Here is a 27,651-nt window from a genome sequence, read left to right as displayed (position 1 = left end):
TTTTGTTTTTGATCTTTATTTTTTTTGGTTATTGTTTTTACATCACCATCCATGGGATTTGACACTTTCCATAGAGAGCAAGCATCCTCAAAACCCCACAGCCATCAAGACAAACACCATCACACAGTTTCACTTTCACAATCGGAGGGGGTTAGGTGGAGGGGGAGGAAAGGGGTGTGGGGTGGGATTTGAACAGCATTATCAACCTCCAACCTAAAACTCTCAATCTGTGTTTCGCTTACATCACATATTAGTGTGGCATGTAAAAACATCCAAACTGACAGAGCAAGAAGAAGGAATGTGTGTGTCTGTGTGAATGCTTGCATGTGTGTGTCTATAGCCCTGTTTATACCTGGAGCTAACATGGGTGCTTTGTCCTGATCTCGTCTACATTCTGATTGTGCCCACATCTCCAGACATGTGTCTACACATGGTATTACAATGTGTTTGTTATCTGTCCACTGTGTCTGCATTGTGACAAGATTTCCTGGTCCCTTACTTTATGTAATCATGATAACTTGATGTAATCAGTCAATGCTGCCAACTGTCAATGATTTCAAAATGGTTGGTTTCTCTGTCTAGATCTGTCTACACTTGTAAGATATCCAGACACCTGTCAACAAATGTGAGCACAATCTGAATGTGTACAAGATCAGGACAAAAGTTAGAACCAGGTATAAAATGGGGCTTGTGTGTATATGGGGCTTGTGTGTATACAGTATATTGTCGGGACACAATAATATCTGAGTCAATGCTTTAGGCATGGGTGCTCCACCACAGCGTTGGGTGACTGGTAGATATCTGTGGCCTTGTAGAGGAACTCTGCGTAAATGCTGTGATGTGAAGCTTGTGGTGCCCTTAAAGACGCAATTCAAGGGCCAACGAAGCCTGGGTCAGCAGAGGTATGTGGATCCCACCCAACTAACCAAAAGCTTATATACAGACGGTGACACACTGAAACAGTGTGATTCTGCAGCAGCAGTTCATTTTTAGAAAAGCAGGGTTGGGAAGAAAACGTGTGTGTGGAAAGAGTTCTACAGAGTTTATGGCTTCCATACAGCTAGTCTGCCACAGACACCATGCTCTTCTAGTAGCACCAGGTCCGGAGGGGTTGCTATGGGCAAATTCCAATCTTACAAGCGTTGCCATGACAAACAAAAATCGGGGCCTAGGGTGACTCAAGGGCCTCGTAGTCAAGGCAACAGAGGGCAACAATGGAAGAGAGAGAGAGAGAGAGCGAGCGAGAGAGAGACACAGAGAGAGAGGGAGAGAGAAAGAGGGAGAGAGAGACACAGAGAGAGAGGGAGAGAGAAAGAGGGAGAGACACACAGAGAGAGAGAAAGAGGGAGAGAGAAATAGCGGCGTAGAAAAGAGCAGACATACTTTGAGTCTCAGGAGAACTCATGCGCTCCTGGCTGACAGATCTTATTTGTGCTTTGGCAGGCCCCTTGCTCCACCCTCCAGTCTATGGGAATAGAGGTATGAATCATGTTAACCCTGCGTCCCCCTCCGTTTGAGAGAAATGCAGTCCAACACCAAGCAAGCAAGAGACTCACGCTGAAAAAATACCAATACATTGGCCAGGGTTTTCCATGGGATGAGAAGAACAACTGGAGAATCTAAAATCTTAAATATTGTTAGTCATCACAGTAAAATAATAATGACAAAAATAATCACAACAATAACCTAAATCTGAATAATGATGACCGTAATATCTCAATGAGAATGATATAAAAGTGAAGAGGCAAAGAGAAAATAAAGAGAGTTTTTGCTTAGCCATGTAGCCTACTCTTCACATGTGAGGGCGGAGACTTGTCCCAGCCTTAATCTTACGTGCCAGACAGTACAGTTTGGACACACCTACTCATTCAAGGATTTTTCTTCATTTTTACAATTTCCTACATTGTAGAATATTAGTGAAGGCATCAAAATTATGAAATAACACATATGGAATCATGTAGTAACCAAAAAAGTGTTAAACAAATCAAAATATGTTATATTTGAGATTCTTCAAAGTAGCCACTATTTGCCTTGATGACAGCTTTGCACACTCTTGGCATTCTCTCAACCAGCCTCACGAAGTAGTCACCTGGAATGCATTTCAATTAACAGGTGTGCCTTGTTAAAAGTTCATTTGTGGAATTTATTTCCATTTTAATGCTTTTGAGCCAATCAGTTGTGTTGTGACAAGGTAGGGGTTGGTATACAGAAGATAGGCCTATTTGGTAAAAGACCAAGTCCATATTATGGCAAGAACAGCTCAAATAAGCAAAGAGAAACGACAGTACATCATTACTTTAAGACATGAATGTCAATAAATCTGGAAAATTTCAAGAACTTTTCTTTGAGTGCAGTCGCAAAAACCATCAAGTGATATGATGAAACTGACTCATGGGGGCCACATGAAATGAAGACCCAGAGTTACCTCTGCTGCAGAGGATAAGTTCATTAGAGTTACCAGCCTCATAAATTGCAGCCCAAATAAATGCTTCACAGAGTTCAAGTAACAGATACATCTCAACATCAACTGTTCAGAGGAGACAGCGTGAATCAGGCCTTCATTGTCAAATTGCTGAAAAGAAACCACTACTAAAGGACAACAATAATAAGAAGAGACTTGCTTGGGCCAAGAAACACGAGCAATGAACATTAGACTGGTGGATATCTGTCCTTTGGTCTGATGAGTATACATTTGCAATTTTTGGTTCCAACTGCCATGTCTTTGTGAGACGCAGAGTAGGTGAACGGATGATCTCCGCATATGTGGTTCCCACTGTGAAGTATGGAAGAGGTGGGGTGATGGTGCTTTGCTGGATTTGCTAAATCACTGTGATTTATTTAGAATTCAAGGCACACTTAACAAACATTGGTACCACAGCATTCTGCAGTGACATGCCATCCCATCTGGTTTGCACATAGTGGGGCTATCATTTGTTTTTCAACAGGACAATGACCCAACCCACCTCCAGGCTGTGTAAAGACTATTTGACCAATAAGGAGAGTGATGGAGTGCTGCATCAGATGACCTGGCCTCCACAATCACCCGACCTCTTCCCAATTGAGATGGTTTGGGATGAGTTGAACCGCAGAGTAAGGGAAAATCAGCCAACAAGTGCTCAGCATATGTGGGAACTCCTTCAAGACTGTTGGAAAAGCATTCCAGGTGAAGCTGGTTGAGAGAATGCCAAGTGTGTGCAAAACTTTCACGAAGGCAAAGGGTGGCTACTTTGAAGAATCTCAAATATAAAATATATTTTGATTCGTTTAACACTTTTTTGGTTACTACATGATTCCATATGTGTTATTTATAGTTGTGTTGTCTTCACTATTATTCTACAATGTAGAAAATAGTACAAATAAAGAAAAACCCTTGAATGAGTAGGTGTCTCCAAACTTTTGACTGGTACTGTATGCATATACACAATTCATCTGGCTGCATTAGATCATCCAAACCCTGACTGGAATGACTCTTTCACCTGAGTGATTGAACACTAACAAGCAGACCTCCCTCCCATCCCCGTCTAATCTCATTCCCTGTAGGCGGTCACACTGAAGTGTCAAACTTTAATTTCCCTGCTATAGATTCCTTATACACAGATACCATTACTACCCTGAAAGAGACTCTACCTTCTAAGGGCTTCCTATGAGACCTTAACACAGCCAGGAAAACCAAGGGTCCAAGACACAGCACAGTGCTGGAAGGACATACAGACACCCCTTGTTCTGTGAGTGCATGCGTGCGAGTGCGTGTGTCTAACAGTGTGAGTGAGTGTCTGTCACAGTGTGAGTGAGTGTGTCTGTCACAGTGTGAGTGAGTGTGTCTGTCAGAGTGTGAGTGAGTGTGTCTGTCAGAGTGTGAGTGAGTGCGTCTGTCAGAGTGTGAGTGAGTGTGTCTGTCAGAGTGTGAGTGAGTGTGTCTGTCAGAGTGTGAGTGAGTGCGTCTGTCACAGTGTGAGTGAGTGCGTCTGTCACAGTGTGAGTCAGTGTGTCTGTCAGAGTGTGAGTGAGTGCGTCTGTCACAGTGTGAGTGAGTGCGTCTGTCACAGTGTGAGTGTGTTGCTCTGTGTTGAGTCATGGAGAGGAAAAGTCGAAACACTGCAGAACAGCGACTTTTAGGCCAGGATCTCGCTGACATGCGAGTGAAGGTAGAAAAACAGCTGCCAGACTGCTTTGCCTTAATGAAAACCAGACCGTGCAAAACGAAGGGCCATTACCAGCACTCCAGGTCTGAGACCCAAGGAGTGGTGCACTGGGACCAGTGTGTGTCCCATCCCTTACACATTAACACTGCACTACTAGATAGATATACATTACTCCATGTCTACTTTCAAGCTCAGATGAATAGTGTTCAGCCTCAGGCCACTACGTACAGAATGACACCAAATATAAGAACCGTTAAAAACGAAAACATTAGAACATATTAAGTAAACATGGTTGTTTTTAAAGGAGCACTATCCGTGGATTACGAAATAACAACATCTGGCACCTTTGTATCGGTTAACATCAGCTATTTGACATTTTTATCTTACCATCATAAGAATAATAGAAAATCGAACTATCAGTACAACTTCTGTGGGTTCAGGCACATAAAGAGATTAAAAGGAAAAGAGGAGTGCATTAATTAAAAAGAGGAGGCCGGGAGCAGAAAGACATTCAGTCTTCTGAATGCACTGGTTGGTACTGGGACATTCTAGAACAGGAGGGAGGGATGCTGCCTGCAACACTGTCAATTAAATGGTGTATGAATCTCAAAGATCCCATTACAGTGATAGATCACAATCCCCTTCAGGCGAGGTATATGGGCACATACTGTACTATAGCGTAGCTGAGTACGAGTGTGGCACCATCTTGCAAAGAGGGTGAGTTGAACGAGGCTATGAAAAATTGGGCATTCCCTAGTATTCTGACAAATCTCCCTTCCTTCGCTGCCGACCCGGTTACACTCCTCCCAACATCCTAGATTTGAGTCACATCTCCTCTCATGGGCCGTTAAGTTCCATGATGGCCTCTCCCTGGGAGAAATACAGCGCTCTATTCACAGCCTGCCAAAACCCCTTCTCCTCTAATCTACTGGACTTTCCTGGCTCACCAGCAGCTTCCAAATATGGACCATGTTTTTTCAGTCCATTTATTCCTTTAAACAAAGCTACTGGTGGGATGACATGAGATGAGCACCAGTGAGAAGCTCCTTTCAGGTTTTCAACAGTGGTTCAGTTTACTACTAATCTCATGCCTCATCCCGTAACCCGGAGGACGAGGATGGCATACTGACAGCTTTAAACAATAACAAAAGACAAGTCAATAAATTGTGTTGATGGTAGCCAGTGCTGTACTGATCTTAACCGTGTGGGAGAGGACGAGCACAGTGGAGGGCAAGGCTGTATAAACAGTAGAGAACAAACACAAACCAGTGAAAATATCAATATTGAGGAAAGCATAAGCGACTTATCTCTTCCATGTTTGTTTACTACATAATGTTAGCGCAACTAATCTGATGTAGAACATGTTACCCATGTGTCTCCGTACTTCATTTACCCTACATTGAAAATGAAAAAAGACAAACGGAAACAGATTCGACTTCCTCCATGCAAATGCGACATGCACTGTCTTGACCTTTTGGCCGTGTTAAAACTGCTCAGTCTAGTCTCACTTGACCCCACTACTATGACATGAACATCAAAAAATAAACTGAATGATACATGGCAGGAAGAAAGTACAGTAGAGAACACTAAATAATACAGTCAAAAGTGCTCAAATATGGGCTGTTGTTTTCGTCTCTTTTTTTTCTTCCAATGAGGCAAATCTTTTTTTATAGGCGTCTCCTTTATAGTGGGGTGTCGGGGGAGAGATGTACGGAGCGGCAGACGGGGGAAAGAGATTGAGGAGGGGAGAATTGGTTTGGCTCCTGGTGGAATGGCCCCTAGTCCCTGATGCCCCTCTCCACAAGCCCTCGTTTCCCCTGGTGGCCAATGGGAGGGGTTAACCCAGGCTGGTGATGTTGGCCCTGCCACCAGGTGGCTCCACAATGCGCTGGGTGTTACGCCGAGGAAGGTTGTCATCAACTTGAGCACCTACAAGTACAGAAGAGGAGGAGGAAGTCAATATCACTGTATTATGACATTTTCATTGTTATGAACATATCATAGTTTATCATCAAAACTATGATAGGTATAGGCCTCCCAGGTGGCGCAGTGCCACCAGAGACTCCGGAGCCGGGCTGCGACCGGGAGGCCCATGGGGCGGTGCACAATTGGCCGGGTTAGGGGGGGTTTGGCCGGCAGGGATATCCTTGCCTCATCGCGCACTAGCGACTCCTGTGGCGGGCTAGGTGTACGGTGTTTCCTCCAACACATTGGTGCGGCTGGCTGCGCGCTGTGTTAAGAAGCAGTGTGGCTTGGTTGGGTTGTGTTTCGGGGGACACATGGCTCTCGACCTTCACCTCTCCCGAGTCCTTAGGGGGGTTAAAGCGATGAGACAAGACAGTAACTACTAACAATTGGATACCACGAAATTGGGGAGAAAAAGGGGGGTAAAAAAAAAGACTTAAAAAAAAAAAAGATAGGTATAATGTCAGATAGATATCTCTAGTGAATGGATTCATGGATCCACCCCAGTGCTCCTCACCAGATAGGCTGAACCCTGACTGGTGCAGGTTGCGGACAGGCTGGGCCCCGGCTACTGCCTGCTTGGCTGGAGAGTTCTTGGCAGAGGAGGCAGGAGTCATAGTTTTGGGTGTGACTGACACCTCACAGACAGGCCCGTCATACAGCCCCCGGGGAACACCCCTTAGCTCAGCCAGCTGGAGAACAGGGAGGAGGCAGAATCAAGAGTCAAGATCAAACAACCCGAACCTACCGCATGGGTTAAATTAAGTTCCCCTTTCATGTAAAAAGCTTTTAGGGAAAGATGATCATTTTGTACATTAAACTGCGAGTTTGACCAGCTCCAGTCCTTTTCAATTTGATTAAACAATATATATACAGTGGGGCAAAAAGTATTTAGTCAGCCACCAATTGTGCAAGTTCTCCCACTTAAAAAGATGAGAGAGGCCTGTAATTTTCATCATAGGTACACTTCAACTATGACAGACAAAATGAGAAAAAAAATCCAGAAAATCACATTGTAGGATTTTTTTATTTATTTATTTGCAAATTATGGTGGAAAATAAGTATTTGGTCACCTACAAACAAGCAAGATTTCTGGCTCTCACAGACCTGTAACTTCTTCTTTAAGAGGCTCCTCTGTCCTCCACTCGTTACCTGTATTAATGGCACCTGTTTGAACTTGTTATCAGTATAAAAGACACCTATCCACAACCTCAAACAGTCACACTCCAAACTCCACTACTGTAACTTCTTCTTTAAGAGGCGACTCTGTCCTCCACTCGTTACCTGTATTAATGGCACCTGTTTGAACTTGTTATCAGTATAAAAGACACCTATCCACAATCTCAAACAGTCACACTCCAAACTCCACTATGGCCAAGACCAAAGAGCTGTCAAAGGACACCAGAAACAAAATTGTAGACCTGCACCAGGCTGGGAAGACTGAATCTCAAATAGGTAAGCAGCTTGGTTTGAAGAAATCAACTGTGGGAGCAATTATTAGGAAATGGAAGACATACAAGACCACTGATAATCTACCTCGATCTGGGGCTCCACGCAAGATCTCACCCCGTGGGGTCAAAATGATCACAAGAACGGTGAGCAAAAATCCCAGAACCACACGGGGGGACCTAGTGAATGACCTGCAGAGAGCTGGGACCAAAGTAACAAAGCCTACCATCAGTAACACACTACTACTGCTACTGATATTGGAACGCAACATCCAACTTGTCAGCCAATACCCTCCTCTTATCATGAGTCAGTAAGTTAACATGATACAGGGTATTTGAAAAGGAAACCCACTCCCTTGGATATAAAACACATCAATGCAAAAGACAGCACACCACGATGACACAGTTCCAAAACAGTGCCTTACCCTGCTGCGGGCCTTTATCCTCTTGTAGACGTAGTCCGAGAAGGGCTTCCGGCCCACGAAGCGGCCGCACCCCTCGGTGGTGTGGAGGTTCCCCTCCTCCAGGACGATCTTACCCTGGCTGATCACTACCAGGGGGGCGCCACGCACCTCCACACCCTCAAAGATGTTGTACTCCACATTCTGGAAGGGTGACAGGGGGAGAGAGGAGGAGAGACAGAATGTAGTACAATAGATCATTTTTCTTATGATACGTGTGAGTTGATTGGTTTTAGTACTAGTGTGGAGGACCTCCCTCCTCCTCCATCCTTTGCCAGTGCGCTGCTGTTTTATAGTGGGCCAATGTTCAAATCATTAAGAGTCCCCTATGGGTTTTGAAAAGGATAGATAAATGGCAATTGAAAACCCCTCCTGAGATAGCATCATTGAACACCACAGACCATTGATTTAGCCAGGCAGCGAGGAGCAGAGTTACCAGGCACTTACAAGGCTGGTGTGGGCAGTGGAGAGCAGTGTGGAGTGTGACCACCCTCGTAAAAACTACTGGCTGACTAGGACTGAGGTCATGGCCATTTAGTGGGCTCCACAGGGCTTAGAAAAAGCATGAGATCACCAAGAGGCTGGGCCACCCATTACACACACACTATGTCTCTCTGAATTACCAATTTTCCCCATGTACATTAGTCAATTTCATGACCAAATGGAAAGAAAGAAACCATAGAACACAGAGAGCTAGAGCAATTAGATTGCAAAAGCACACACACGGACATACACACGCACGCACACTGTGATTTGGCTGCTAACAATCAGAAATGACATGTTCCCGTACTCTGGCAGAGTTTGGGGGTGACATCACTCCTCTGAGTTACCATAATGCCCACGCCCTAGAGCTGGGGAACCCAACCAATCATGTGTGGTCAGGAGTCAGATGACCATACAAATACCAATATGGTAATTTCATAGAACCATTGCAATTCAACTTCAAGTTCACTTGAATGTTCAAAGTTTAACTATTTACTTTAGGGCAGTTTCCCGAAGATGAATCTGTGGTGTAATACCATATGGCTGGATATACAGTAGACTGTGCTTATCTGAAGATATAATATTTGTGCGTAGTGAGTGTGTGACTGACTGACCGAGTTGTGGCTCTTGGCTGAGATGATCTTGGTGACGTCTGGGTCCCAGAGGACCAGGTCGGCGTCAGAGCCCACAGCGATGCGGCCCTTACGGGGGTACAGGTTGAAGATCTTAGCAGCGTTGGTGCTGGTGACCGCCACAAACTGGTTCTCATCCATTTTGCCTGTCACCTGGATGAGCCAGGGGAACACAGAGAATGGGGCAGTTAACTTTGGGAGAAAATCACATTTTTATGGATATAGATGAGTGTGTACGCAATTGTTGTGTGAATGTGCGAATGTGTGAATTTTTTTTTTACCTTTATTTTACTAGGCAAGTCAGTTAAGAACAAATTCTTATTTTCAATGACGGCCTAGGAACAGTGGGTTAACTGCCTGTTCAAGGGCAGAACGACAGATACCTTGTCAGCTCGGGGATTTGAACTTGTAACCTTTCGGTTACTAGTCCAATGCTCTAACCACTAGGCTACACTGCCGCTACACATGATGTACACTGTAGGTTCTACTGTATATATTATGTACTGTATATGAGTATACTGTATGTTCTATATATATATAAAACATGTAGTCTCTCACCACACACTTGTCCCAGATGAGGGACATTCTCTCCTCAGTGCCGTTGGTACCCTCGGGGATGAGGGTGAAGTCGTCTTTGCCCACGGCGCGCTGGGCAGTGTTGAAGGTGCAGTGGGCACTGCCAGTCACCTGAAGGTCTCCACTGGGGAGGAAGGCACAGGACAAGAGATTAGACTGTGCCACCTGGACTCTGAGTGGGATGATTGTCCTACTTGACCTTGTCACCATGATAACAGTTTACACCATATGAATATGGATATTGGTCCATATGGCCCAATTCAGTGTAATGGTGCTGAGTTAGTGCTTTCACCAGGAGAGCAGGGAGCTGAGATAGTCGGGCGTGGTCGGGTCTGGGCTGAGGGGCGGGGACGTGATGAAGGCGGCGGCCTTGGCCCAGTTCTTGCTCCAATAGTGTGAGCCGTCTGTGCCCAGGCTGGCAGTGATTGGCTCCCCGTACACCACCGTGCCTGCAAGGCCAATCAGAAACATCATGTGATTACAAAATGAATGATGTTATTGACCTATTATGGTGCCTCTCCCTTCTTTTGGCTCACACATGTGCATCTTCCCTTCATCTTTCTGTATGTTTGTACCCTAGCAACAGCCTAGCAACAGTCTCTCACCCTTCTTCCTGGCCTGAGCGATGACATCAGCAGCACTCTTGCTCATCACCTTAGTGACGTAGAGGGGACAGTTGGTCTGATTGGCTACTGTCACCGAACGATTAACAGCCTCTGCCTCCACCTGAAAGACACACCCAGGGTTCAGAGGTCAAGGTGACCATGCAAGGACGCGTTTTGAAAATAGAAAGGGAAGATAAAAACAGAGAGGTAAGAACTCTGAGGTCAAATGCTGATGCATTATACCTCTTCAGGACGGCTCAAGACGTGTCCCTCAGGTCCAGTGATGCCCTGCTCCAGGATACGACGCTGCTCCTGAATGGACAGAACAGGTACGCTTTAAAAATGTCCAGTGTTTGATATTATAGATCGGGTTTTGATAGTCCAGCAAATGGTGTATTGTTAGCTGGGCTTTGGCGGTATACTGTATATACCGGGGTATTTGGGAATAGCCACGGGATGGTTTTTCCATACTGTCAATACTGTTGAAAGCCAGTCACCTGTTTGTTTGTAAATAGCACAACGGGATAAAGTGGGTGCAGGTGAGCCCAGCTGTGTTGTCCGGCTGTGTATTGACAAGGGTCGCGTTTTATTTTGAAAGTCAACAGCGTTTTTTATAGAGTGATCAGGGACGTGCGATAGAGTGCAATAGAGTGATCAGGGACGTGCAACTATAGTTTCCTTCACAAAAAATACATTAGTGCAACACTTTCAGCAGAAAATAGCTTCATTTTCATCAGATGACAACACAAGTGCAAAGCTATTTGGCTGGCAGCCACACAAGTAATTAAGCTTACAATGAAAAAAGAAGGTACGTTTTGCAAAAACGATGCATGGCCATTATACTTCTAATGTTTATCATAGAAAGAATGTAGCCAGGTACATTTGCTAATGTTTCGCTTGAAGTGAAACTTGGCTACACAGAGAAAAGTACCGGAGGAAAGTAGCTACACATCAGTCAGTGCTGTCTGGTGATAGAATGCCTGTTTGTGAATTCTCATCCGAGTAGAGAAGTGAAACTGAAGCACAACATTTGTCAAATTCCGAGCAGAAATTACAATAAGAAGTATTTTAGATGAGCGCTTACAAAACGCAGCAATATATTTATTGTGTATTATCTTTTCTTTCTGCGTGAAAGAATTCTGAGTTAACGCGACCCCTAAGTTTAACTTGCTAGTTATCTAAGTAAGTGGCTGAAATAATAAGGTGACGAGGCATCATCTGCCGTGTTTGAGAAGTCAAAGCCCTTTGGATGAGTTATCTGTACAGCTGCCAGTGCTATCTTGATTCCTTGCTATCTTGATTTTTTTTCTCCTCTCCGTCTGCTCCCCCCCTCTTCTCTGAGCAGAGCAGGCAGGCCCGTTGCCCTAGCAACTCCAGACTCCACAGACACAGTGTGTATACAAGTACAGTTTCTCCTTTAGACAAGCATGCGTCAAAACAAAGCAGGGAGCTACACGGAAAGAGCAGGTTCTTAGTCAGCTCCAGAGGGCTACAGAGGCCAAGGTGAGTCAGCACCATGGACAGCTCTATAGGCACTGACTGGGGCTGGTGATTCAACACCCATACTACCCAGTCCAGGTGCTGCAACCAATTGGACCTGGAATTGGTCCCACCGTTCCCTCGTTACCCCAAATGGGTATAAGTAGAGGTGCAGTCACTCGGGCGCTTGGGTAGACAGGCAGAGGGTACTCCTAGACCCCAGAAAAACAGCAGTGAGTATGATAAGCACCTCGATCAGACGACAAAGAAGATACTAGGTAATGTTTGGCTCAACTTTCTCTCTTCCTTTTCTTTGGGCCCAAAGAAAGAGGAACCATTCCCAGACACAACGACTCCCGGCGCAAGTATTGAAACCCCAGACTCAGCACTCCCACTCTCTTTTTTGTTCATATGGACACTTTAAGCACCAGCTGTCAGAGCAGCTCACAGATCACTGCACCTATACATAGCTCATCTGTAAATAGCCCATCCAATCTACCTCATCCCCATACTGTATTTATTTATTTATCTTGCTCCTTTGCACCCCGGTATCTCAACTTGCACATTCATCTTCTGCACATCCTACCATTCCAGTGTTTAATTGCTATATTGTAATTAATTTACCTTAATTGCCTTACCTCTCTTATCCTACCTCATTTGCACATGCTGTATATAGATTTTTCTAATGTATTATTGACTGTATGTTTGTTTATTCCATGTGTAACTCTGTATTGTTGTATGTGTCGAACTGCTTTACTCTATATTGGCCAGGTCGCAGTTGTAAATGAGAACTTGTTCTCAACTGGCCTACCTGGTTAAATAAAGGTGAAATATTTTTTTTTAAATGAACACAGACGGTCCGAGGAACAGCCACACTGAACAGTGACCCACCCGTTACTTGAGAAGTCTTTCAGATGTATTTCTCCCCTCCTCGTTCCCCCCAACCTTTATTAAAGAACAACTTTTCTTTAAGCACCGGCAAAACCGACTCTCGCTGTCTTATTTATTGTGTGTCCTATTTATTGTCCCCTGGGCTGCCACAATTTGCACAATGTCTCTCGTTCACATTCGCTTGTAAATGTCCAAACTCACCAAAAATTGCACACACACACACACACACGAGCTGGATTGACTGTCTTTGCAAATCGCTTATTTTCATTTTCGCTCGTTAGCATATTTAGCTAGCAACCCCCTTGGAAATGTGTTATTACTTGTGCTAATTTTGTTAGCATTCTGGGTTTGTTTGGCACCCCTTGTGTACTAAGTCGGCAATATTGAGAAGGTCAGTGTGACAATATCAAATCAAAGTTTATTTGTCACGTGCGCCGAATACAACAGGTGTAGTAGACCTTACAGTGAAATGCTTACTTACAGGCTCTAACCAACATCGGAAAAAAGGTATTAGGTGAATAATAGGTAAGTAAAGAAATAAAAACAACAGTAAAAAAAGACAGTGAAAAATAACATAACCATTCTAGTTTGTTGGTGATGTGGACACCAAGGTACATGAAGCTCTCAACCTGCTCCACTACAGCCCTGTTGATGAGAATGGGGGCATGCTGAGGTCCACCTTTTCCTGTAGTCCACAATCATCTCCTTAGACTTAGTTACGTTGAGGGGTAGGTTGCTCTTCTGGCACCACCCGGCCAGGTCTCTGACCTCCTCCCTATAGGCTGTCTTGTCGTTGTTGGTGATCAGGCCTACCAGTGTTGTGTCGTCTGCAAACGTAATGATGATGTTGGAGTCGTGCCTGGCCATGCAGTCATGGGTGAACAGGGAGTACAGGAGGGGACTGAGCACGCACCCCTGAGGGGCTGCAGTGTTGAAGATTAGCGTGGCAGATGTCTTTCTACCTACCCTTACCACCTGGGGGCGGCCCGTCAGAAAGTCCAGGATCCAGTTGCAGAGGGAGGTGTTTAGTCCCAGGATCCTTAGCTTAGTGATGAGCTTTGAAGGTACTATGGTGTTGAACCCTGAGCTGTAGTAAATGAATATTATTCTTACATAGAAGTTCCTTTTGTCCAGGTGGGAAAGAGCAGTGTGGAGTGCAATAGAGATTGCATCATCTGTGGATCTGTTGGGGCGGTAAGCAAATTAGTGGGTCTAGGGTTTCTGGGATAATGGTGTTGATGTGAGCGATTACAAGCCTTTCAAAGCACTTCATGGCTTCGGATGTGAGTGCTACAGGTCTGTAGTCATTTAGGCAGGTTGCCTTCGTGTTCTTGGGCACAGGGACTATGGTGGTCTGCTTGAAACATGTTGGTATTACAGACTCAATCAGGGACATGTTGAAAATGTCAGTGAAGACACCTGCCAATTGGTCAGCAAATGCCCGGAGCACACGTCCTGGTAACCCGTCTGGCCCAGCAGCCTTGTGAATTTTGACCTGTTTAAAGGTCTTACTCACATCAGCTACGGAGAGCATGATCACACAGTCGTCCGGAACAGCTGATGCTCTCATGCATGCCTCAGTGTTGCTTGCCTCGAAGCAAGCATAGCTCGTCTGGTAGGCTTGGTCACTGGGCAGCTTGCGGCTGTGCTTCCCTTTGTAGTCTGTAATAGTTTGCAAGCCCTGCCACATAAGACAAGCGTCGGAGCCGGTGTAGTATGATTTAATCTTAGCATTGTATTGACGCTTTGCCTGTTTGATGGTTCGTCGAAGGGCATAGCAGGATTTCTTAGAGTCCCGCACTTTGAAAGGTGCAGCTCTACCCTTTAGCTCAGTGCGAATGTTGCCTGTAATCCATGGCTTCTGGTTCGGGTATGTAGTATGTATGTACAGTCACTGTGGGGACGAGGTCCTCGATGCACTTATTGATAAAGCCAATGACCGATGTGGTGTACTCCTCAATGCCATCAGAAGAATCCCAGAACATGTTCCAGTCTGTGATAGCAGAACATTCCTGTAGTTTAGCATCTGCTTCATCTGACCACTTTTTTTATGGACCGAGTCACTGTTGCTTCCTGCTTTAATTTTTGCTTGTAAGCCGGAATCAGGAGGATATCATTTTGGTCGTATTTACCAAATGGAGTGCGAGGGACGCGTCTCTGTGTGTGGAGTTTTTTTTCCTCTGGTTGCACATTTAACATGTTGATAGAAATTAGGTAGAACTGATTTAAGTCTCCGGCTACTAGGAGCGCCACCTCTGGATAAGCGGTTTCCTGTTTGCTTATTTCCTTATACAGCTGACTGAGTGCGGTCTTAGTGCCAACATCTGTCTGTGGTGGTAAATAAACAGCCACACAGATAGTGTGGTCTGAATTTTATCACAAGATACTCTACTTCAGGCGAGCAAAATCTAGAGACTTCCTTAGATTTCATGCACTGGCTGTTGTTTACGAATATGCACAGACCGCCCCCCCCCCCGTCTTACCGGAGTGTGCTGTTCCATCTTGCCGGTGCAGTGTAAATCCCGCTAGCTGAATATCCATGTCATCATTCAGCCACGATTCCGTGAAACACAAGATATTACAGTTTTTGATGTCCCGTTGGTAGGATATTCGTGATCGTACGCCGTCTAATTTATTGTCCAATGATTGCACGTTGGCGAGTAATATCGATGGTAACGGCAGCTTTCCAACTCGCCTTTTGCGAATCACCCCACTCTGGGGGCACCCCACTCTGTGTCCTCTATACCTGCGTCTCTTCCTCTTGACAATAACTGAGATGTTGGTGTCGAAGAAGAAATACTAACCTGAGGTGAGTGATCGCTGTCCTGATATCCAGAAGCTCTTTTTTTGCCGTAAGATACGGTTGCAGAAACATTATGTACAAAATAAGTTACAAATAACGCAAAAAAACAACAACATAATAGCACAATTGGTTGGGCGCCCGTAAAACTGCTGCCATTTCTTCCGGAGCCATTTTAGAGAGAGAAAACCGCCTTACCCCATTAGCCTCAGGTCTTACCTCAGCCACAATGTCTCCATTCTCAGCATGGACCTGAGCGATGGCCCCCAGGTCCCGGATCACACTGAACACCTCATAGACCTACAGGAAATAACCATGTCAGCAGCCTGAGACAACCACAGATGGGTCATAGAACAGACAGGTTAAAGTTAAATGAGGATACTCTGATAGCTGAGCAAAGTGAACAATAATGCCAATTTCACACCATGCAAACTCACTCTGAAGGTCTCAAATACAACAGTGGTAGAGGAGAACCTGTTACTGATGTATGAGCGATGTGTGAGTCTTGTATGAGTCATCTCCCAAAAGCCAGAAATATAATAAAGAGCTACCATAGGTTGCCTTGGGAGACCTGCACAAAACAGAATGAAATGCTCTGGCCAAGCAGCCTGAATGCATTCCTCACACAGGTGCAAAGACCAACGCGGGTCGTTTTCAAAGGAGCCTCCAGTCCAAGATTAATCTGTTTCACCATGAGTCAGACACAAAGACTTGGACTGGTGCATTCTTTCATTGTCCCTTACTCACACTGGAGACACACACAATGAATGCCTCAACCTCCCCCCTCAACTCAGCCCAGAGCAGGCCATGGGATATGCTGGGTGGGGAGGGCTGGAGAGCTACAGTATATAAAGTCTTACAGTGCATGTAATTGAGTATTCAGTGTGATTTTGTCCCATAACTTTCAACAGTACAGTTAATGTGGCGCAAAAAGAGGTGAATTCCTTTCATACTTTTTTCTTAAAGATTATTTTAACCATTCATGTCCTTTGTGGCGGTAGCGATCGATGTGTGTTTCCTGTAAGACAAACAGGGAGACAACGTAAAAAAAAAAAGCTACCATATGATAAGGTAAGTCCTACCTGAGAGTCAGCAAGCTGGAAAACACCCTTATAAGCCAGATAGACAAGGAAAGAGTTGACACCTGAGGAAAGAGAGCACGTGTCAAAGGAAGGTACAGAGTTGGGATGAGAAACAAAGAGAGGCGAAGAGACCAGTAACATATGAACATACAGTACACCAGTCAAATGTTTGGACACACCTACTCATTCCAGGGTTTTTCTTCATTTTTACTATTTTCTACATTGTAGAATAATAGTGAAAACATCAAAACTATGAAATAACACATATGGAATCATGAAGTAGCCAAAAATGTGTGAAACAAATAAAAATATATTTGAGATTTGAGATTCTGCCTTGATGACAGCTTTGCAAACTCTTGGCATTCTCTCAACCAGCTTCATAAGGTAGTCACCTGGAATGCATTTCAATTAACAGGTGTGCATTTGTGGATTTCATTTGTGGATTTAAGCCAATCAGTTGTGTTGTGACAAGGTAGGGGGGTATACAGAAGAAAGCCCTATTTGGAAAAAGACCAAGTCCATATTATGGCAAGAACAGATCAAATTAGCAAGGAGAAACGACAGTCCATCATTACTTTAAGACATGAAGGTCAGTCAATACGGAAATTTCAAGAACTTCAAGTTTCTTCAAGTGCAGTCGCAAACCCAGAGTTACATATGCTGCAGAGGGCAAGTTCATTAACGTTACCAGCCTCAGAAATTACAGACCAAATAAATGCTTCACAGAGTTCAAGTAACAAACTGTTCTGAGGAGACTGCGTGAATCCGGCCTTCATGGCGAATTGCTGCAAAGAAACCACTACTAAAAAACACCAATAATAAGAAGAGACTTGCTTGGGCCAAGAAACACGAGCAATGAACATTAGACTGGTGGACATCTGTCCTTTGGTCTGATGAGTATAAATTGTCCAAATTTGAGATTGTTGGTTCCAACCATCCTGTCTTTGTGAGACTAGGTGAACGGATGTGTGGTTCCCACCGTGAAGCATGGAGGAGATGTGATGGTGCTTTGCTGGTGACACTGTAGGTGATGTATTTAGAATTCAAGGCACACTTAACCTTCATGGCTACCACAGCATTCTGTAGCAATACACCATCCCATTTAGTTTGTGCTTAGTGGGACTATCATTTGTTTTTCAACAGGACAATGACCCAACACACCTCCAGGCTGTGTAAGGGCTATTTGACCAAGAGAGTTATGGAGTGCTGCATCAGATGATCTGGCCTCCACAATCATCTGACCTTAACCCAACTGAGATGGTTTGGGATGAGTTGGACAGCAGAGTTTGGAAAAGCAGCCAACAAGCGCTCAGCATATATGGGAACTCCTTCAAGACTGTTGGAAAAGCATTCCTCATGAAGCTGGTTGAGAAAATTCCAAGAGTGTGCAAAGCTGTCATCAAAGCAAAGGGTGGGAATTTTGAAGAATCTAAAATCTAAAACATGTTTTTATATTTGTAACACTTTTTTGACTACTACATGATTCCATTTCATTGTTTTGATGACTTCAGTATTATTCTACAATTTCAAAAAATAGTAAAAATAAAGAAAAACCCTTGAATGACTAGGTGTGTCCAAACTTTTGACTGGTACTGTACATGTAGGGAATCTAGCAACCATACAGAAATAGAAAACATGAACACAACCAATCAAAATGTACTATATCACATTATGAGATGTTAATGTGGATGTGTCTGTACCGTGGTCCTTGACAAGGGCCTCCATCTCCTCCTGGACTCCCTTGTGCCACTCAGTGATGTCCACATGTAGAGAGTAGTCACAGCACGACTTGCTGTCCGCCCACTCACGCCACTGCTCAAAGGCAGACAGCAAACTGACCCCGGGTTCCGGAACCACGTGGTCAACTAGTGGACACACACACATACAATTGTTTAGTAAATTGGTTCATTCTTATTGTTCTGGTCGCATTCAACCATGATATGCAGTAGGTCAGATTGAAAGCCTAGATCAGGATCTTGCATCATGTTTCATCCACCAGATTGTACTGCACTGCACTGTGACCCAGTAAGCCTCTGTTTCGTGACGTGACCCATTTACAGAGATGGCTCTGTGGACTCTGCAGTGCAGAGCAGCAAAAGTCAGCATTCTGCCCGATGTGATAAAGCCACCTTACTCTTCAGGAGTCTGTGTAACTGCTGAGCAGGGAGATGGACCTTTACTGAGGCAGCTAGGATATTCAGTAGAACTCTAGGAACGCTGCAGGCAGGCCATGCTATTACTGAGCAATAAGGAGGAGAGTGGATAAACAACTTGAAAAAAGTTCTGAATGTCCTCCCTAGTCCACTTTTCACAGCACTCAGCAGCACTTGGTGGCACGCTAGTCTGTAGCAGATGAGACTTTATGGACTCAGGACCTGGTGCTGCCATAGATGGAGCTGGCACTGTGCCCTGAGAGGGGGAGGACAGAAAGTGGGTAGGTGGTAGTGTACATACTGATCATGGTAGTGCCCCCTGCCAGAGCGGCGCGGGTGCCCTGGTAGAAGTCGTCCACCGAGGTCATGCCCCGATCGGGCATCTGGAAGCGTGTGTGCACATCAATGCCCCCTGGCATCAACATGCGCCCGTGGGCATCGATGGTCTTCACCCCACCGGGCACTATCAAGTTCTCGCCAATTTGTCTGGAAGTCAGAGGAAGAGAGATAAAGAGAGAGAAGGGAAAACAAGAGAGAGAGAGTGAGAAAGAGAAAAAGAGAGAGTTGTTATAGAGTTATAGACTGCAATTTAGTCTGTAAAAGCAAACTACAGGCCAGTGTTAAAAGTCTAACGCATGGTAAAGATGGTGCAGAGGTAGTTAACCTCTCAGAAGTAGAGCATGTAGTCGTCGTTGTGAAACTCACTTGATATGACCATCCTCCATGTAGATGTCAGCACAGAAGGACTGGTCATCGTTCACGATTATCGCCCCTTTGATCAGGAGACGGTCACTCTACAAGATCATTTAAAAAATATATATTATTGGATGAAGAATTCACTGTGAATCAAGGTAATGTTTCTTTATGTGTCAATTCATCCTGTAAGGGATGGGTTGCCAACTGTCTGTCATTCATTCATTCATTCATTCGTTAGTATACACATATCCAGTTCTCTTCATTCTCACAGAGTTAACACAGTGAAGTAAGCGTTCCTTTAGGAAAAGCCTTTAATGTCAGTGTGGGAAAGCAGACACCAGAATGTAACGGACAAAGAACGTCCTGGTCATTTATATGGCCTAATAAAAATGAGCTCATGATGGTGAGTATTGTATTTGGCACCACCGCAGTACCAGCCACTTTCTTTACAGGAAGCATCAGCGAACACTGTGCTATTAATATACTAAATACAGACACGTAAAATACTAAAGACAAGCCAAAAGACTTAACCCCCCTACATGTCCCATCACCCCCACCATGGTGGGACGTTCCGACTGCCTCTCTGCTGTATTGGGCAGTGTCACATCATGTGTCACTGTCACAGCATTATCTGATGTTCTGCCTTGTTGCGTCATGGGGATATTAGGCTTCGTCCAAGTGAGTTCTGTGATGATAAGGAACAAGTTATCCTCCCAAAATGTTTATGGTTGCCCCAACTGGTTGTGTTGGGCTGGCATGATCTATTTGATTATGGATGGCTTGTGTTGTAAGTCTCTCTCTCTCTCACACACAGACACACAGACACACACACACACACACACACACCACAGAGGAAGAAGCAGTTCCATGCAGGGACAGAGAATGGGACAGAGAACGGACAGAAAGTGTTTGGGATTGTAAGAATAAAGGAGAGAGAGAGAGAGAGAGATCGAGAAGCAGAGCAATAGGAGAGAGGGAACGGGAGTTCAATCGGAACCAAAGACACAGAGGATCGGAGTTGAGCAGCAGCCTGGAATGAGTCTTAAAGAGAGACTGCGTGATCAATGCTTCATGCACATCTTAATACAGGAAGGGAGAAAGGGAACGCAGATGTACAGTGTGCTTATTACAGATGGCTGAATACAGCATGTCGTGACCAGGAACAAAATATGGAACATGCATCTTCGAATGGATAATTGACTAGGTAGGATGATACCAGCATGGCTCAAAATGAGGGTGAGGAATGCACTGATGAATCAATGACAAGCAGCAGAGCACGCCACAGGACACGCCCCTCCGGCATCCTCACTGGGAATCAGTCTTCCATACCTCTGTCACCAGGCCACTTGTTTCTGTGCGAGACTGAGAGAGGGAGAGCCGGGCCCCCTGGCACCTCCCTGTGTTGCCCCAGTGGCGACGGCCTACTCTACAAAAGTGGAGAGGCACAATTCTGGTCACGAGGCATTTAGCCCCCTCCACAAACAAAGGTTGCTCTGTTTGAGTTTCAGCCTCTAGCGTGTTTCCCTGCTAGAAGCCCTGGCCTCAAGCAGAAATGCTTTCCAACGGGGTTCACAATGCCCCGCCCGAAATGCATTTGGACTAAAGAATAGAAAACTCATCTCTATGACATTGACATGCTTTGGTATATTTTTTCCCCAACAAAAGTGGTTACTTGTTCCCTGCCAACTGACAAACATTCTATAAAACAAAGACACACGCAGAAACGCACGCTCACACACATTTCTCTCCTCTCTTTTGAACAAATCCCCAAAGAATGTATTATCGGTGATGACTATGTCAGGACATTTTGAATAACTCGTGTGACAGGAGTGATGAACCCAGTCCATTCTCACATCTACATGATTCCACCCTGTTTTAGCAACTGTTCACTGAACAAAAATCAAGTGGTTGACTATCACTATTTCATTATTTGTCGTGCCATTTCACATATACAGTGCATTCGGAAAGTATTCAGACCCCTTCCCCTTTTCCACATTTTGTTACGTTACAGCCTTAATCTAAAATGATTTTTTCTTCATCCACCTACACAATACCCCATAACGCCAAAGCAAAAACAGGTTTTGAGATGTGTTTTTGTTGTAAATGCATAAAATAAAATAAACTGAAATAACTTATTTACATAAGTATTCAGACCCTTTGCTATGAGACTCGAAACTGAGTTCAGGTGCATCCGGTTTCCATTGATCATCCTTGAGATGTTTCTACAATTTGACTGGAGTCCCACCTGTGGTAAATTCAATTGATTAGACATGGTTTGGAAAGGTACACACATCTATATAAGGTCCCACAGATGACAGTTGCATGTCAGAGCAAAAAGCAAGCCATGAGGTCGAAGGAAATGTTCGTAGAGCTCCGAGACATGGTTGTGTCGAGGCATAGACCTGGGGTAGGGTAGCAAAAAATGTCTGCAGCTTTGAAGGTCCCCAAGAACACAGTGGCCTCCATCATTCTTACATGGAAAAAGTTTGGAAACACCCAGACTCGTCCTAAAACTGGCCGCCCGGCCAAACTGAGCAATCGGGGGAGAAGGGCCTTGGTCAACCATCTCTGCAGCAGTCCACCAATCAGGCCTATATGGTAGAGTGGCCAGACGGAAGCCACCCCTCAGTAAAAGGCACATGACAGCTCGCTTGGAGAGTCTGAATACCTATGTAAATGTAACATGTAATATTTATAGTGCATTTATAGTGCATATATATACACACACACACACACACACACATTAGCAAAAATGTGTAGAATCCTGTTTTTGTTTTGTCATTATGGGGTATTGTGTGTAGATCGTTTTTTTCCCCCTCATCAATTTATTCAATTTTAAAATAAGGCTGTAACACAATGTGGAAAAAGTCAAGGGGTCTGAATACATTCCAAATGCACTATAAAATTGGAGGCCTTTACCGAAATCCATTCATAAACATTCATACAACTATGTGTGAGACAGCCATGATCTAAAAATTAGAATTACATTTTTAGATACTCTTACATTACCAAAAACGGCAAGAAAGGTTCCAGAAAAATGTGGTCCTGTGTCAGGATTACAAGTCATTCTCTGTCACTCTTAGTAAAGGTCCAATGATAACAACAGTCAAGAGCTTTTAAACTCAATCTACTGTGTTTTGTTTATAAACGTGCACGCCTATTTCATGCTTCTTCTTATTTTAACCTACTTAGCGGTTCTTGTTTTTAAAGAAGCATTTGCAAGTCAAAGTCAGTACCCAATCTTCTTGGCCTGTGATCGTCCATCGGGCATCATGTTTTTGGAGAGCATCTATCTTTTGATTGTTCTGGACCTGAGCCAAACATGACAGTGAACCAGTTCTATCCACACACAAACAGGATATTGACTCAATTGAACAGGGGTTTTTAACTCTTAGACAAATAATATGCCTAGGGTGTTGGTCAATGTTTAATATCAACAACAGGTAATTCATCTCTGACCAACTAATACAGACCTAATACAAATGATTCAATTGAGATTTAAGTGTAGAAGCCGTTTTCAGAAATTCCCTAAACTGCAAAAACAAATCTGAACCAGGCCCAGCACCAGACTAGAGCCTGGTTAGGTTAGAGGTCAATCAGAGATAGACTGATGGATTGATGTTGCATTGAACCATCCTCTCTCCACGCTGTGTGGCAGATCAGTCCAATGTATCATGTTTTAGAGGGCTCGAATGAAAGACTACTGACGTGTAGTTGAAGACGTGACATCAAACATTAAAATTGAAACCATTAGGGCAAAGACGTTATTCACACATTGCATGAAAGCAATAGACAGGGCCCATTTCTACTGGGCCTGAGCAACCTTCCTCGATCGACGACAAAACGCTGTCAAATGAGGTAACCAAGGAACAGCATGTGTTGTTCTCTCCCAGTGGAAAACTCCCGGGGAACATGTGCTGGAGCTGGGGTGGAGAAGCATCAAGCACGCCTAATCCAAATAGTTACTGATCCAATAGTTTCTTTCCAGTGGATGGGTGAACAGGAAACTGCCCTCAGGCCCCGTCAGCTCTATGTCTCCTGGATCTGGAATAGCCACAGTTCCCCTGATCAAAGACTGCAGGAGCTGCTGGGTGGCTGTCTGGTTTAAGACACACAGACTGACTGCTACTGTACAGACGCTCCAATTTAGAAGCATGGATTTTGTTGAGCCAACCATCTGTACTGTGTAGCGGCCGCCGGATCCTCTTAAAAGAAAAAGGAAACCTTGCTTGTCAGAGAAAAATCCCAGGTTGCACTGGGGCACCATTCCTTCCCCTATCTTCCTGTGCCCAGCTGCTGAAGTGGACATAAATAAACACTATCTCACATTGGAGGGTTTATGAATGGGGATATGCCTGATTATATCTCACAGTGTAGAAGGGAAAAAAGTGTTATTGGCAGGCAGTCAGTGTCCCTTAGAACTAAGAGTGTGCTTTGTGTAATGTGTGAACACGGAATTCCCCAGGCCACAGTGCATAATGGGATTACTGTGGGAGAATGGCGGGCTGGAGATGAGCAGCACCAGGCTGGACTGTCTTTAGTAACAGAGACTGATCTAACAGGAAGATTCAGGGGCCGTGTCTGAAATCTGGCTTGCCTACTGCTTACTTCAATTCCATACTGTGTACTAATCGTTCTAACTACATACTATTTAGAACATACCGTTTAGTAAAAAACAAATGCAGTACACACAAATATCAATACTAGTCTCATCCATACTGTGAAGGTGTCATATAATGTGCAATTGCATTGAATCCCACCATTTGTTCATTTTGGTAGATTGCGTCCCCTTGTCTGATTATCAGCGGTAGACAAAAACACGAGTCTCGAAAGACGATTCTCTTCCTCAATGCAGCGAACTCTACTAAATTAAAAGCCGAAATGAGTATGAAATGAGTATGAAATCATGGCATTTAAGGCATACTGAATTTCACATTCTATATACTTTATCTTGTATTTTCGCATACCCAAAATGCATACTATTTAGAATGCTGCTAGGGGTATTCGGACACGGCCAGAGGCTTCTGGATAAAATGGCATCCACAGTGGCCCTATCCCAGGTATTCCACTGACTCCTGAACTCTTGACCCCAGAGCCTGGGAACAACAGGAAGACCTCTCTCATTAAAGTATTCATGATATGTCCGTCCTGCAGTTAAGTCCATCAGTTTTATACAGGAACCCTTTAGAGTCCTCCCCTTAAATAACAATAAATCCAAAAATCTATTTCTGTTTCCACATTTTCCAATGGTAACTTTGAGTGAGTGAGTGTGTGACTGTAAATGAACCTAATCATATTCATGAGAGAGTTGGATGAGTAATCTTTTGAATGCAGCCCCAGGTGGTGATTTTAGGATGACATTCATATTTGATGAGGCGTCTCTGAGGTGTGCTGCTTCCTAGTCTGCAGCTGACCACTCCAGCTGGTGACGACAGCCTCGTACTGCAGCCTGCCTGCTGCCCTTTGACTTTCCAATCTCAACAACTGTGTGTGTGTGTGTACGCCTATGTTTCTGTGGGGGGTGTTTGTCATAATCACCCAACCAAAAAAAATCACAATTGACTTAACATGAAAGACAGAAAGTAGCATGCAAGCACATTCTTTGTGTGTATCTATAGTGATCGTGTGTTTGGTTATGCAGTGAATTGTTTTAGTGTGTGAGATTGACTGTACTTTGTTCTTACTCTCTCAGTTTCTCTTTCATTCATCTCTCTCTATCTGCCCTCATGTTCTCTTTCCCCTGACACAGAGTATATGTTCTATATCTGAGTTAGCTGTTAGGGCTACTATGGCTCCTGATCCTCTGATCTAACACTTACTGTTAGGCTCTTCAGGGAATCTACTCCGGAACTGGGTGAAGACAGGGCAAAGCCTGGAGCGCAAGGATGATAAACTGATCTAAAACCGCAAACACATTCATACACATATGATATACACATAGATGTACATCTACCTTGAAACAGTGACGACACTCCCTGGCTTGCTGATCCTGTGTTATGATAATTGATAAATGCATGAAATAACAAGGATATGACCTGGATAAGCAGAAGATTGTTGGACTGTACGGGGAAGGGGATTGTTTGGTTCCATAAATGTGTGTGTGACAGGCTGTCTACATGACAGGCAGACAACACAGTGTGCTCACTGCTCCCTGCCATAGGGGTGTGGCACACATACACACAACTGCGGCTGCTCCCTTGGTACTACACTCGCAGTCACCCTTGGTACTGCACTCTCAGTCACCCCTGTTTATCTGTCTGTCTATCCATTTAGCTCTTTCATCTCTTGCAGTCTGAAATATGGGCTACTTTAGGCGTACCTCTATTCTTTCTCTGTCTCTCCCATCATCCTCATGTTGGACAATGGCTGAGTTTAGCAACAGGAGTTCAGAGAGGGATGAGGACAGCTCAGTAGAAGGGGCAGAGCATCGCAGAATGATAGTGTGTGTGACTATGTGAATAGATCATTAGGTGGGTTATCCCTAGACTGCTCCCTTCACCAGGTCATGGCTGGCGGCTGCCGTATCCATATGAGCAGGCTGTGGGATGTGACAGGGTTTAGGCCAAACCTGCATCAGTTTTGTCAGACCCAGCCAGCCTGACAGCCTGCTGGAGTAACCAACCGGGATGCCAGCCAAAGCCCCTTTCAAATTGCTTTCTTTGTCCACAAAATAAGCTCACATGCACACGCAATGAGGAGAGAGGCACTTTTCCCATAAAAGCTTAGACTGTTATAGATCTTCAGGACATCCATTACATGGAGAAGTAGGCCTATGGTCTTAAGACAAAGGCCAAAAGGTGTTTTTCAACTGTGTATTGAAGCATAGGTTCATTGCAATGTGGTTGGGAAGCATGAATGTTGGATTAATAGTTGGGGAGTTCATATAGACCACTGGAGACGAAAACCTATAAATGAAGCAGTTCAGCAATATAAATATGGAAAGACATGCGGGAGTATATAGTCGTTTTTGCCCATTTCCCTTCATTAATGTAGAGGCTGAGAGACACGGCAGGAAACTGGAGCCTCTGCCGCCCCCCTTTCATTCTTCTTCTCTTGTCATTATCCTATGATTTTCTCTCCTCGCCATGATTTAAAATCTTGGGCGAGACATGGTTGCTGCCTTGCCCAGAGTCACACAAAATCCGTAAACAATAACGGGTTATATGTCCTAAACCCGGCTATATATAAATAACAATTTTACCGAATTCACCGGAGTTGGAATTGTCCAGAAAAACTAATCCGACATTGCAGCGGATGGGCACAGGCGAGAAAGCTAATGCTTTTGCTCCACCCGTTGGCGAACGGTGATAACCGGCCAGATACTGTTCTCTGACAAAGAACATCGGCATGGAAATGTCCCCTATAATGTGGGTCCGCGAAACCACAGCCGTGCGACTGAATTAATTGTACATGTGGAAATGATTCAAGGACAACATTGATTTCAAGGAGTCTTACAAGAGCCAGATGTGATTTGGCTCATCCAAAGTTGGCCGGCTAGCCTCATGCTCTCATCTTGTCAAATAAAGACAATTGAGATTAATTAAGTCCTTGAAAGCCAGCCTATGCTCTGAACGATCACGCGTGTTGACCCAATAAACAAAACTGTAATAGCCCATTTTAGCCCATTGTCATTTGAAAGATCATTTCTTTACATAGTCTAAAAAATGTGGCCTCTCCATGTTAATCCTAAAGACCCCGTTAATTACACCAAGAGCTCGTGCAGAATGCATTTCACAGTTTATGCAAACAGGTCGTTCACCTTTGAGATGTAGCCTAAAGCTACCCGAGAGAGCTTCAAATAATTCGGATCACAAGCCTCATTTTAGCGATGCACATCTTTGCCGGATAGTTGTAGCAATACATGCACAATGTTCAATGCAATGAATACATGTTTTCCTAACTCACTGTAATGCGGGGAATGTTCTTCTTGCCCTGATAGCCTTGCCCAGACATCTTCGCTGTTCTGCTCTTGCTGCGCTTAATGGACCGCTATCAATGGAATGGGTGTTCAGAATAGTGCGGTTTGCCGGGTGGATAAGGCCGGTGTGGAATAGGCAAGGAAGTTAGCAGCAAAGAGAGTGTACAATTCCAAAAGGAGTCGTGCGTCCTAAAGCGGGAGGCCACCGCTCGCAGAATCTAGGGAAAGAACCGCAGCTCCAAATCACGTCCTCTCTCTCTCTCCTGTTCTCCGCTGATGCGCCAAACCTTGCCAGACGGACTCACACACCGAGGGAGGGA

At 44.5% G+C, this 27,651-nt stretch overlaps 1 protein-coding gene across 1 annotated transcript; it reads right to left on the bottom strand.

Annotated features, from left to right (window-relative positions):
• On the bottom strand, nt 1–27,651 carry LOC109868716 (dihydropyrimidinase-related protein 2-like). Its single transcript, XM_020458442.2, has 14 exons — nt 27,319–27,651; nt 19,423–19,511; nt 19,019–19,203; nt 18,265–18,429; nt 16,565–16,626; nt 15,702–15,782; nt 10,556–10,624; nt 10,313–10,433; nt 10,000–10,156; nt 9,690–9,831; nt 9,114–9,284; nt 7,981–8,160; nt 6,625–6,799; nt 1–6,071 (listed from the first exon to the last, which is right to left on the bottom strand). Exons 1-14 carry the CDS (start codon nt 27,364–27,366, stop codon nt 5,980–5,982), a joined length of 1,737 nt encoding a protein of 578 aa, XP_020314031.1. The 5' UTR covers nt 27,367–27,651; the 3' UTR covers nt 1–5,979.

The sequence above is a fragment of the Oncorhynchus kisutch genome, linkage group LG23 (genome assembly GCF_002021735.2).
Source record: "Oncorhynchus kisutch isolate 150728-3 linkage group LG23, Okis_V2, whole genome shotgun sequence".
Taxonomy (NCBI): Eukaryota; Metazoa; Chordata; class Actinopteri; order Salmoniformes; family Salmonidae; genus Oncorhynchus; species Oncorhynchus kisutch.
The sequence above is the reverse complement of the archived record's forward strand: the minus strand, read 5'-3'. Positions and strand labels throughout refer to the sequence as shown.